Source organism: Labrus mixtus, chromosome 22 (assembly GCF_963584025.1).
Source record: "Labrus mixtus chromosome 22, fLabMix1.1, whole genome shotgun sequence".
NCBI lineage: Eukaryota > Metazoa > Chordata > Actinopteri > Labriformes > Labridae > Labrus > Labrus mixtus.
The window spans coordinates 3,338,944-3,351,440 of NC_083633.1; the positions used below are offsets into that span (position 1 = coordinate 3,338,944).

Here is a 12,497-nt window from a genome sequence, read left to right on the forward strand (position 1 = left end):
CCTTTACTCTGGGAAGGAAGTGCACAGGTTGAGGTAAAGTTCAATATGTAAAATGTACAATAAGTGATGCCAAAATAATTACCTAATGCAATGTCCTATAGGTCATTTAATTCATGAAATCTAAACCATTCCCCCTGACTTATTTTTGCAAACAAACAACAAAATAAAAAGTAAGAAAAAAGAAAAGACATTGTGGAAGTTTTAAAAACTACTGTTCCTCCAATTGCCTCTTCTGGTGGTCTCTTATGAGTCATTCACCTTTGATCCTGTTGTTAAAATGCACAACTTTACAACACAAATAAACATGTTTTTTTTGTTTTTTTTATTGAACCTTTATTTATAACCAGATAAATAACTCATTGAGATCAGGATCAGGAAGGGTGACCTGGCCAAGAGGGCAGCAGCACACGTCATAAAAAGCATTACATGATAAAGAGACAGTTTACAAACAATAAGTTAGGAGAGAACAACAATTTACAATGTGAAAATTGATTTACAGATAAAGTGCAGAATCTTGATCACAGAGTACAATTCAGAAACACAGGCACTGTCCAATTGTCTCACGTTTTTAATCTTTTAAGATCGAGCCAAAGGCTTCAAGAGCTCCACCATTTTCAAGTCATTTTGGAGAAAGTTCCATGCGGTGGGAGCAGCAAAACTAAACACTCTTTTCCCAAGCTCAGTGCAGACACGAGGCACAGACAGTTTAAAGACATCACAGGAACACAAGGCATAGTGGCTTCTGGTTCTTTGAAGGTATGAACATAAATAAGAAGGCACCAAACCAAGAAGAGCTTTATAAATAAGCTTCAGCCAGTGTATATGCCTGCGCACCTTCAAAGATGGCCAATGTGAGTTAGTGTACAGGTCACAGTGATGAGTGAAGCGTCTACAACCAGTCTTACAAAATGTTATTTTCTTCTGCTATTCTGGAAAACTTAACATTGAGGAAATGTATTTACCACAACGGTTAAACGTTATCAAGCCAGTAGCTTTTACCTGAAAAATAAAATATAGACTTTAGACAAAAGTAATGCTCAATCATGACTTGAGTGGGCCTCCATACATCTGTAGTGGTGACTGTGTCTCCTCCAGACACCCTGTCCTTTACCTGCATTTTAATGTTTTGGTTTTCTGGGTGGGGAGTGGATGTGCTTCCCCCTGCCAATGTCAGTGTGCAGGTGTGTTTAGGAGTGGATACAATTCAGTTATTGGTTGTGATTCAACCCCCGGCTAATATGATTGATGTGGAAGTAACGGCAATAACTTAAAATATAATCATAGTGAGGTGAGACGAAACGCTACACGGATAAACCTTGTTCAAAAACGAGGGTTGGCTCTCACTCATGGTTGCAGAATTGGCCTGCATTCTGTTGGACATGCAGATGTCATACATCGGTGGTTAGCTTGTGCGAGCATGTAGCAGTATTGCAGTGTATGTACAAGCAGGAAACTTACACACTACTCACCTGCAGTGAGTGTGCACTTCTGGGGATGGTGAGCCCAGGAGGAGGGGCCCAATTTGGATGTTGTGTTCACAAGCTGCAACAAACAATGCCACTGACTCTACCTTTACATAAGACATCAGTAGAACACTTTAATGAACCTTTTTGTTGAGTTGAATTACTGAACTAAAGAGGTTGGTGTTGTTGGATCCTTTTGGAGATATTTTCATGCAAATGTTAGTCATTTGATGTGACTGTATGTAAAAATGTTTCCTGTGGGCCAGAGAATGGTGTGAGGATTGTTGAATGCTTTACTCCACAGACAAGTGGAGGGTCTATAATTGTAAGAAAACAAATTCTATGGGGGTTCCAATAGCCTAGTGGGTATGATGTGCACCCAATTTACATAGGGTATAGTCCCCTTTGCTGCGGCATGGGGTTCAAACCTGACCTTTGCCCTTTGCTTAATGTCATCCCCAACTCTCTTCTCCCAACATTTCCTGTTGTTGTCAGCTGTCCTATCCAATTAAGACGAGACAGGTCCAAAAATATACATGTTGATGTAAACAAGTTCTACTGGCCAGCTAGTGGGGAGTTGAACATTTGCATCAATGTCTCTTAAGCTTTTAATTTAAAATAAATGAACAACTTCAGTCAGCTGACACCAAAAATACAACTTTGTTTTCTAATTATTCAATTAATAATTAGTAGGCATGACTTGTATGATATAACTTTAAACTCTTGTTCTTTGTTTTATCAGGTGACGCTTGTCCACTCAAGCGAGGCTATCACAGTCCTCCGTAGGCTAAGCAGAGAACATCCTGATAGGACTATCTTAAAGAGCCTCTTCCGCTCAGGTTCAATCTCTGAAACTACCATCTGTAATATTTGTCTACGTCAAACCAACCAGCCACAGTGCAACTACACTGACCTCCGTACTGGTTCTGCTACAAGCCAAAGAAACTGAGCTGTGATACCAGGATGTACCACATAAACGGAGGAATGGGTATAAAACTCAAGGCTAATGAGGCGAACCTTTTCAAAAGGTGAGGGAGCACAGCAATAGAAACGATGCATCTAGTTTTACATGTAATGACTATAAACAAAGTGTAAAGTATGTATCTCCTGGGGGAAAATGTTGTGTTTGTAACTACAGGAGGCAAAGATCAAATCTTACGATGTTTATAGTGTAAGATGATACCTATCAAAACACTTAGTCTGAACAATTAAAGTCTCTCTCATCAACAAAACTATAGTGTATCTTTAGAGTCCAAATATGGAGGCAGAGTAATTTATGGTGACTAAATCACATTTGACATTTACATATTGTAGTGTGTTTAAGAGATTCTTAATCATGGGAGCTTTCCCCCCCCAGCAATGTCAACATGCAAGTCTTCATTCAGGCTTCAGGACCGGCCAATGTTACTGTGCTGCCTCAAAGGAAAGGTAAAGCACAACTTTTCTACTTTCAACTTTAAAAAAAATCTCCATGTGACCTTGAAAATAAAAATGGTTTTGTAAAAATGTATACAACCTAACTCTCTGTATTCAAGAAGATATACGTACATATAAGTAAAAAAATATAAAAATAAACCAGCTTCTATCTACAAAACTGAGGAAGAGCTGCAAGTGCTTATCTCATTAACTCAGTACCAGTGTACTAATAAAAAACTCAAACCACTTAACATCTGTAAATATTTTACTTTAAATAATTAACATTGTCAAATAAAAAGCATTTGGTAACATTTTCCTTAACCACAATAAACATGTGCATTCGAGACATACACTCACTATATTGTAGTAAAGCATAAACTTAATCTTTTGAAAAACATCAAAGAACTCTGTAGAAGCCATTTTAATCATGATCCATTTAATTTAAGAATTTTGATTTCAGTTCATGTTATAAAACACAACATTTAGATCATAAGAAATAAGAATATCATTTACAGTAAATATTTCAGATTTAAGAAACAGATTGGCTCCTACTAAGTGATAAAAACTGTTTATGAAAGTTGCCCCTACAAATGTTTTTGTGACATATGTATAATGTCCTCATTAGTGTAAAGTAAAATGAGTAAGGTAAAGCAGAGACCTTGTTTTGGCCTTTTTAGGGGATCTGTGGACAAATGATACAACAATGAGTTTAATAACCAAATGCTTATTTTGATAAACAATTCTCAGAGCAACCCATGGATAGTCAAGGCAGTGGGATGTCTGGACTCTCTGGGTATTACTACCAGGGTGTGTGGCGACCACTAGGTGGCACCAAAGTCCACCAATTCAACAACTCCTCTGCCATCGAGCTTTGCTGGAGAGAGTGCAGGAAGATAGGAGACCATACTAATCTGGGATTGTCCCAAATTGAATAAATACTGGAGAGATATTCAGGCAGAGATCAAGAAAATTCTGGGGCTTGACTTGTCATTAGAACCAGCATTTTTTTACACTGGGGAACACTCAAGAAATAAACACAAAAAAACAGACATATTTACTCTGAGTGTTGCTGTTGATCGCAAAAAAATTATTACGATGTTGTGGAGAAATGTAAAGCCACCTACTGTACAACAATGGAGGGAAAGGTTAAAAAGTGTTTATGAGATGGAGAGCATAACAGCCTGACTTCAACTAAAGACAGATGTTTTCAAAAATAAATGGAAACCAGTACTACTTCATTTTCCAAGAGAGATTAAGATCACAAATGCTTAATGTACTTTCTACATGCAATAGGTGTTGGATGGAGGAAGTCAAGAATATGAGGATACATATGCTTAAACATATTGGGTATTAAGTATTGGCTGAATTGAAGTTTTGAGAGATACCTGTGCATGTGGTACATTTATGGACTGACCAGATAAAAGATTATGTTTTGTTTTTTCACCTGCTGTATGACCCATATTTTGTTTGTTTTTGTACATATATGTATTTTGATATGATTGAAATGAACAAAGCAACTTTGAAATAAAGCTCAAGTTAAAAAAAAAAAAAAAAAAAAAAAAAAAACTACCATTGTGTCCAGGCGGGCGGTAGATCATTAGACAGAGGACGGGTGAAGTGTAGCAGTTTTTAAACATTGAGGCCTCAAAGCTAGAGAATGTATCTGTTGAAATAGGGCAACAATTAAAACAATTTTAAAAGACAACAGCTAGACCACCACCTCGACCACTTGCTCTGGGTGAGCTGAAGTAGTTGTAATTAGTAGGACATAGCTCAAGCATCTAGCTGGAAATGTACTAGACTGTTAGTGATGCACACAAAGATTATAATTACAGATCCTCCCTGGATCCACACTGAGAACTGTCCTTATCAGGTTTCTTTTTTATCTTAGCATAGCCACAGTGGGTGCGTCATAACTTTGTTACTGAATGTCTATATAGTGTGGAGTTGGACTGCCCTTCTCTGGGCTTTGCTGCAGACTTATATTTCAATCTGTACATTTGCTCCTCCTATTTGCAAAAGGAATAATAAAATGCCAACAAATACAACTGAATGACTCAAAGGTCTTTTATTAAACAATCTCTCATTACAGAAATTTCCAGCACACATATCAATTCATAATCTCCAGTTCAGGGGACACTTAAGGGCCCAAAAAACAAATGATGATCCAAACGCAAAATCAGAAACATTCCAGTAGATGTAAAGTCATTTAACTGAGATAAAAGGAAGGCTAGATATAAGTCTATAGTTAGCTAATGTTATTGAATCAAGAGTAGGCTTTTTAAGAAGAGGTTTAATTACAGATGTTTCAAATGACCGTGGTACAGTCATCTGTATAACTTTAACCACTCATACATGAAAACAGGGGAGAGAGAGCGCAAAAGAGAGTGCATCCGTGCAACATAACAAAACTCCTGTTTGAAAAAGAAATCCCTCTCAACTCCTGAGGAGAGACAAGACACAAGAATATCAAGAGAGCAGTATCACATCAACTTCAGAGAAAGAGAGCGAGAGAGAGAGAGAAAGAGAGAGAGAGATGAGTATGGAGTTAGATCAGTCTCAATATTCATGATTGCACACATAAGGATTCACAAATGTATTTCAATGCACGCACAAAATATTTATAGTTCTATATGAATGTAAAAAAAATCCACAAATACAAAAAATAAGATTCACAAACATATTTCACACACAAATATTTATTGTTCTATATATATGTAATAGAAATCCACAATTATATGATATATATATATATATATATATATATATATATATATATATATTTATAATTAAAAGTATTTGCAATTTTCATCAAAAACACATTTGTATCTTGTTGTCAGAGCATCTAGGAGGGATGTTACAGCAACTACAACAACTACCAATCTAGTTGAAGGCTCTTTCCTCTTAACTGTGGATGGAGTTTGTTCTTTTTTCACATTCAGTGAGTCCAGTTTGGAAAATTCAGTTGAAACTCAGCGTAGCAACCTGGGCGAGAACAACTTTAACCTTTTAGAGAACAAAAAATCCTGTAAAACTGTTTTGATTCAGGATACTGCCTGCAGGGTTTGAGAATATATAGCTGGTGTATGTTCCTATCAGTAACTGTATCTTCCTGTTTTCTCTTTAAAAAAAGGCAGTCACAATCATATAGAGGGTAGAATGAAGGGAGGCAACATTCTTGGCAGTGAAACCCTCCCTCTGAAAACCCAATGACTTTTTGTGTTGTCTTGATGCTTCTTGTTACGACAGGTTGTCTGTTATATGTTATATATGTCTATCATTGTACTAAAACTCAGAGAAATGAACTTCTTTTTATTATTTGATCACCATCACATTAAGAAGATTTCACCACTGTGTTCTCTCCATCTCCATATTTTACATTTCACTGCACATCTGTATGAGCATGTGACAAATAAAAGTCTTGAATCTATTAATCTCTACTGAGGTAAGACAAAATGTTCTTTATTTTGTTTAAGGGTATCATTTAACCTTTTTTTATTTTATTTATGTTGTGTATACAACATGTTTCTATTTGTGTATTTTGTAGTTTTTCTAAACCACTTTTATGCTGCTGAATAATTCTTTGCTTAAACCTTTTGGAGGATGTACTCCTGTGTCACATTTACTCTGTTACAGCATCAATCTATTAAATGATTACATCAGTTTTAAAAAAAATCACGTGACAAATAGTCCTCCATTTACAGTTTTTTATATGAAAGAAGTTCAAAGGTAAGAATGAGCTATTTGACCAGTTTAAATTAAAGTACTGTAGACATGGTATCACATGTGAGTCACAGAGTTGATCAGGTTGATTAAATGTATCATATCTAAAATTACACATCATGATTTTAAGAATAATTGAATTTTTTAATCAACAAAGTAACAAGTGAAACTGAAATAAAAACATTGAGGAATAAATGGAACATAATTAGAATCTGAAATGTAATTGTGTTAAAGTATAAAGTAACAAAATAGTACCAATTAAAAAGTTAATTTAAAAATAATCTTTAGTTAGGCTAAATGTATGTTTCCTCCATGCAGGCATTACTGTGTGCCTGGAGGGAAACTAACCCGACCTTACATACAACCTATTTTCCACAAATTACTTCACTACTTCATGAGATCAGATTTCCTGATCATGTAACATTAGCACACCTGACTGTGAAAATTTGACGCTCAGTGTGAACTAGGGCTGTCAGCAGAAGTGATTTTTTTTAGATTAATTGAGGTCCTAAATTAATGCAATCTTTTCATTTGAATCACCATTAATCTCATGATATTTTGTCCCTTTGGTCACACTGTGGATAAGCCTCCGTAGTGTCTCTCTGTAGGCACAGTGATGGAAAGAACAACACAGCTGCATCTTTGAATGTCTCATTTCAGTTGTAGACAGCTCAGTTTAAAAGTCAAATGTAATATCCACCGTTTGACATCAACATCTCACTATTCTTACTGTTCATTTTAGCTGTTATATTTGGTTTTTGACCTGTAACGAGTTGGCTTTTTCTGATCCACAAGGTGATCCTTACTTTATACCAAAATAAAAGCAGGGTCGAATTCAAACAGCAAGTACTCTCAACTTAAGACAGTACAAACATTTAAAATAAAAAAAAACTTCTGTTAATAATCTGTGACTAATTTAAGTGTCTTCAAGAAGGATTCATGATAAACTTAACACAGAGTCTGTTTCCCCTTCTTGTTGTTTTAATCCAGTACCAGAGGAGGACTCACCATGTGCCTAAAAGGATTTATGAGTAACCATGTCAACATGACACTTCTGAAGACCTGTGTCATCCTTCTCCTTCTGACTGTGTTGTTCTTTGTACTAAGAAACATGGACCTGCTGCAGGTGAGAACTGGGATTAGTGGCAACACTTTAAAGGTGGACTGATGATTTTTGTTTTGAGTCAGATTACAGGGGACTATTTTCAACAGTGTCTTTCAATGTACCCTTGACAACATTCATGGTTTTTATTTGCAAATGAATCACTGGGGGATAGGGTAATGGGGTGGGGGTAGTAGTAATGAAAAAAAGAAAAGCTGTGAATGCCATACACACATACTTGATGCCATCCCTGCACAATTTGCACCTGTCACAAAAAGTCTGAACACGACCTTGCTTACAAAAGACATCAACTTCAAGAAACAGAAAAAGAATCACAGATTTTTACTTTATTGAGCAGTTAAAAGGTCAAAAGTAAGGTCAGTTATAAAAGGTCTATAATGCTCTGCGTTAGCAACGTTAGTGACCCCTGTCCACTTTTTGGACCCATTTAAACAAACCATAATAATTATTTTTGAACCTATGGCCATAGTAGCATAGAAACGTAAGTTGTGTTGTTATAGGCAATCAATCTGTAGACCATACTTGTAGATTTTACCATTTTTTTTTAATCATATTTTTCAATTTTAGCCCACCAGCACAAATACATGCATTTTTTTCTAGTAACCACACGGAACAGTGTTGAAGCTCATACAGCCCATAATAATACATGAGTTCAACTAAAATGATATGTGAATGTAGATATGGTTGTCACAGAGTGATGCATGTGTGCAAATGGAGGAAAAAAAATCAATATTATATGTTTGTGTGTGTATTGTGTGCCTGTGTGTGTGGGAGGGGTCATGTTTCTCAGGTTGTCTTTTCACTTCAATCTGAATTATGTTTCTTATAGTGCTTTCATACTTGTGCAAAACTCCTGAAAAACTCCAGAGCTTTCAGGTTGAGTTGCTTGTGTGAACACAATGCACAATTTTCACTCATACTTCACCCGGAGTTCCTCCTCCAGCCTCCTAGTATTTATTCTGCAGAAAGTCAGAGTGAGCTGATGTGAGAACGCAGCAGGATATAATCAGGAGAATTCACCTTGAGGGAGTGGGTGGTGACGTTTATTTTGGTTTAGAGAGGCAACCTTGACTTTGATCTCAACTCTAAAACAATCAACAAATATTTTTGACGTAATATACAGTCAAGGACTCTGTGAATGGGGAACTAAACACAGATTTTTAGATGTACAATGCATCAAAGATGCACCTGCAGAGCAAACCGTGAAAAGGCTAAATTTGTTTTGAAAACAACCTCTACACGTTGATGCAGATTCAGTTGCAGCCACATCTATAAATACATGCACCTTGTGGTACTGGTCATTTCACCCCTGAAACCATGAAAACATATACAACACAGGAAGCTTTGGAGCGAATGATGCTGGTCGTTGGCCTTTGCCAGGGTTGCCCTTGTCACTGCTTCTGTTTGCAGTTTTCATGGACAGGATCTCAAGGTGCAGCCGAGGGGAAGAGGGTTTCCAAATGTGACCGTCAGAATAAGATCGCAGATTTATTTCTTGTTCAAAGTAATCCTATATTATTTGTTTGGGAATTAGATGGGGAAAAAAAACTTTATAGGATCATAATAATGACTAACATATTAGTGATCATATCGAAACAACAATGGTCTTTTTACATTGCCTTCAGATAAGCAAGTGAGATTCTCTACTCTTTGCTACACAAACAGAATAATGCATGAAGATAAATGTTGTTGGTAATCTGTAACATGTCCCAGACTGTTAGTAGAAAAAACACTCCTTCTAGTCTAGTATATTGTATGTGTGTGTTATAAATATATATATGTATGTGTATTTTTGTTTTGAAAAATAGTGCTATTATTGCAATAAATGGCATTTGACAGGGTTAAAAGTGTGAAAATTAATACATATTATATAGTTATGAGCAGGGCTGAAGCTGATTAAAAGACTGAAATCACTTTAATTCGAAATTGCTAAAAGTATTTATTCATGGAGACACACACACACACACACACACACACACACATACACTTACTCCTCTCCCACAAGCCTTGCTTGATAATGTTTGTTGCTTAGATTAGTTTATAATAGTTATTTGTTTGATTAAGTTCATTGATTTTTATTGGTGTTGCTTTGTTTAAATAAATTCTGTTATAATTTTAAGAGAGCAGTCGTTTGTGATTACTGGGGTATTTTCATTGTGATATAAGCTGGGTGCGAAGGCTTTGTGTACGGATTTCACGCCTTCAATTTATTAAATATAGTTATTAATTATTAATAATATTAGTAATTAAATAACTGATTTGAGACTGATTTGAGTGATATTTTGGTTATATTTCCCTGAGTACAGGGTGGTGCCCCAAAACGAGATTAAACATAGTTTAATGATATTTTATTTATATTATTAATAATTAAATATAATTATTAAAGAATATAACCAAAGTTGACTTGATACAACCCCAACAACCCTAAACCGTAACACCCTCCTGTTGGTGGGTTGGCAGTGGTGGCCTGATCACTGTCCATCTCTTCCTCCTGACTGTCTCCTCTCTCCAACCAACAAGAGGCTTTCTCAGCCACCTCCCCCATCCTGCGGGCTGCAGTCTTCCTCTCCTTTCCTGTCACACCTGTAGCCGTTATCAGCAGCCATGTTTTACAACCTCTCTTCCTGCAGGACTCAGGACTGTGGATTAACATCTGGTTTACTTTGTACCAAGAAACAAAGGAACTGATCAATGATTTAAGTCTCCCTCTCAGACAGGCTCTGGAAGACAGGATATTATGAACTTTTACAACACCTGGAATAAACAATCGAGCGGAAACAGAACACTCTGCTATCTACGAATTGACCCCAAAGACATGAACTATGACCGAAACCAGTCTCTGCAAAGTCGTAAAATTGACCATCTGTTGAAGGACTGCTGAAGAACTGAATTAAACCACAGCGTTCAATTCTGCATCAAATGAACATTTATGTCTTTCTTCATCTAGATATTTGTAATCGTCACATTGAATGTATTATAATCATCTTTTTAAACTCAAAATCTGATCTTCAGAATAGGAATAAGAGTTATATTATGTTTAATATGAATTTGACGTGGAGCGCTATTGCCATCTAGTGTTAAAATATCCATGAATACGTAACCTTCATAATTTTACATTTAGACGTGTTATAAAGCATACTCTTTGATATTAGCTGTAGAAGGTGTTATTTAAAGACACCAATTTATTGTCCTACTTTATTAATATGTCTTATTAAGAATGCTGATTGTATAACATGTTTTTGTTCACCTACAGGCTGGGATTAACTGAGGATGTTCCCAGATGGTGTGATTTTCATCTCAACATGAATCTGATAGAAATGTTCGTCTAAATATATGATGTGAACCTACATCAACGTGGATCTGATAGAAATAATATCGAAATGAATGTATGGTGACGTATATATGTTTAGATTCTTATTTTTAATCTTATTGAGTAAACTTGGTTTAGTTTAAACAATTGCCCTCCGGTCAGAATGGGAGTAGCCCGTGGGCGGCTTTTCTCCTGCAGACCCCCCTCTTCTCATCCAGCTGATAAGAGCTCACACTGAGCTCAGATCTTTAGTTTTAGTTATAGTTTTGGTTTGTGAAGTTTAGAGCTTCACCTCTTGTTCGCTTCTCTTCGGACTTCGGTCCGAATCCCTTCTTTTAAGTTTGTGCCGTAGAGACGAGTCTCTGCCGAACTTTCTTTTTCACGCACACTTTTTGGAAACATCAATTCTTTCTGACTCAAGCAAGGTTTTTGAACTTTCTTCTATAAAGTCTTTGCTCTTCAATTTTGAACGCCAATTCCTTAGTTTGGATTGATCAAGATGGCCATCTGGTTAATCTGAATTGGAAATCGACGTATCAAAAGACTCTTTAATAATTTTTTCCTGTTGGATCCTCTTGGAGCTTCTGAGACGACGGCTGAACCAACGTACAATCTCCATCCCAGCTGCATACTCCGATCAAGGTGTTAAGGCATCTAATCTGGCCCATGGACCTCAGGAACCGCTTGCCAGAGACTGAAACGCGGGACCAGCCGGCGGAGTTCAATTGAACACATCTCACAGTAAGACTGCTGGTGGCAAGGGGTGTTGGAAGATTGAGTCTTGAGTCGTGTCTATTCAGAGCCCTCCTTTAAATCCAAATAGAATCCCAAAATTCTTTTATCAACTTTTTCCTTTTTGACCATTTTCTGATTAAGTCATTCAAACAATATCACATCTTATCATTTTGCGACAGGATATTCCTGATCTTGGATATATTACAAAGGTGAAAATAGGCAGTTCTTGAAATTTGCCTGATGTGAGAGCTAAAGGACATATCTTGATCAAATAGAACTCCTAGATTCCTAACAGTGGTGCTAGATGCCAGGCTGATGTCACTAAGGACAGTCAAATCACTAGAAAAAGTCTCTCTGAGGTTCTTCGGGCCTAGCACAATAACTTCAGTCTTGTCTGAGTTAAGTAGCAAAAAATTTCTAATGTCCTTAAGGCACGTTTCTAGCTGACATAACTGACTGGTGCCATTGGGCTTCATTGATACATAAAGCTGAGTATCATCTGCATAACAATGAAACTGTATGGAGTGTTTCCTCATAATATTTCCCAGAGGAAGCATATATAATGTAAAAAGAATTGGTCCAAGCACTGAACCTTGTGGGACTCCATGGCAAACTTTAGTGTGCATAGAGGACTCATCATTAACATGTACAAACTGAGATCGGTCCGACAAGTAGGATTCAAACCAACTCAAAGCAGTCCCTGCAATTCCAAGCAAATGTTCCAGTC

General features: G+C 36.6%; 1 protein-coding gene and 1 long non-coding RNA gene across 2 annotated transcripts; both read left to right on the forward strand.

The window, feature by feature from the left end:
* The first annotated feature begins 2,390 nt into the window (after positions 1-2,390).
* Positions 2,391-3,814, forward strand: LOC132956777 (NXPE family member 3-like). Its single transcript, XM_061030404.1, has 3 exons — positions 2,391-2,491; positions 2,821-2,891; positions 3,627-3,814. Exons 1-3 carry the CDS (start codon positions 2,427-2,429, stop codon positions 3,812-3,814), a joined length of 324 nt encoding a protein of 107 aa, XP_060886387.1. The 5' UTR covers positions 2,391-2,426.
* A 1,886-nt stretch (positions 3,815-5,700) lies between these two features.
* On the forward strand, positions 5,701-10,303 carry LOC132956311 (uncharacterized). Its single transcript, XR_009666001.1, has 3 exons — positions 5,701-5,820; positions 7,593-7,728; positions 10,246-10,303. It is a non-coding gene; the product is annotated as an uncharacterized LOC132956311 (long non-coding RNA).
* Positions 10,304-12,497: the final 2,194 nt, after the last annotated feature.

Excerpts from the sequence above, each read along its gene's own strand:
- LOC132956777 (XM_061030404.1), top strand. The coding sequence starts at position 2,427 with ATGTACCACATAAACGGAGGAATGGGTATAAAACTCAAGGCTAATGAG. Across the intron at positions 2,492-2,820 it reads GAGGCGAACCTTTTCAAAAG|CAATGTCAACATGCAAGTCT; the intron begins GTGAGGGAGCAC and ends TTCCCCCCCCAG. Across the intron at positions 2,892-3,626 it reads TGTGCTGCCTCAAAGGAAAG|AGCAACCCATGGATAGTCAA; the intron begins GTAAAGCACAAC and ends AACAATTCTCAG.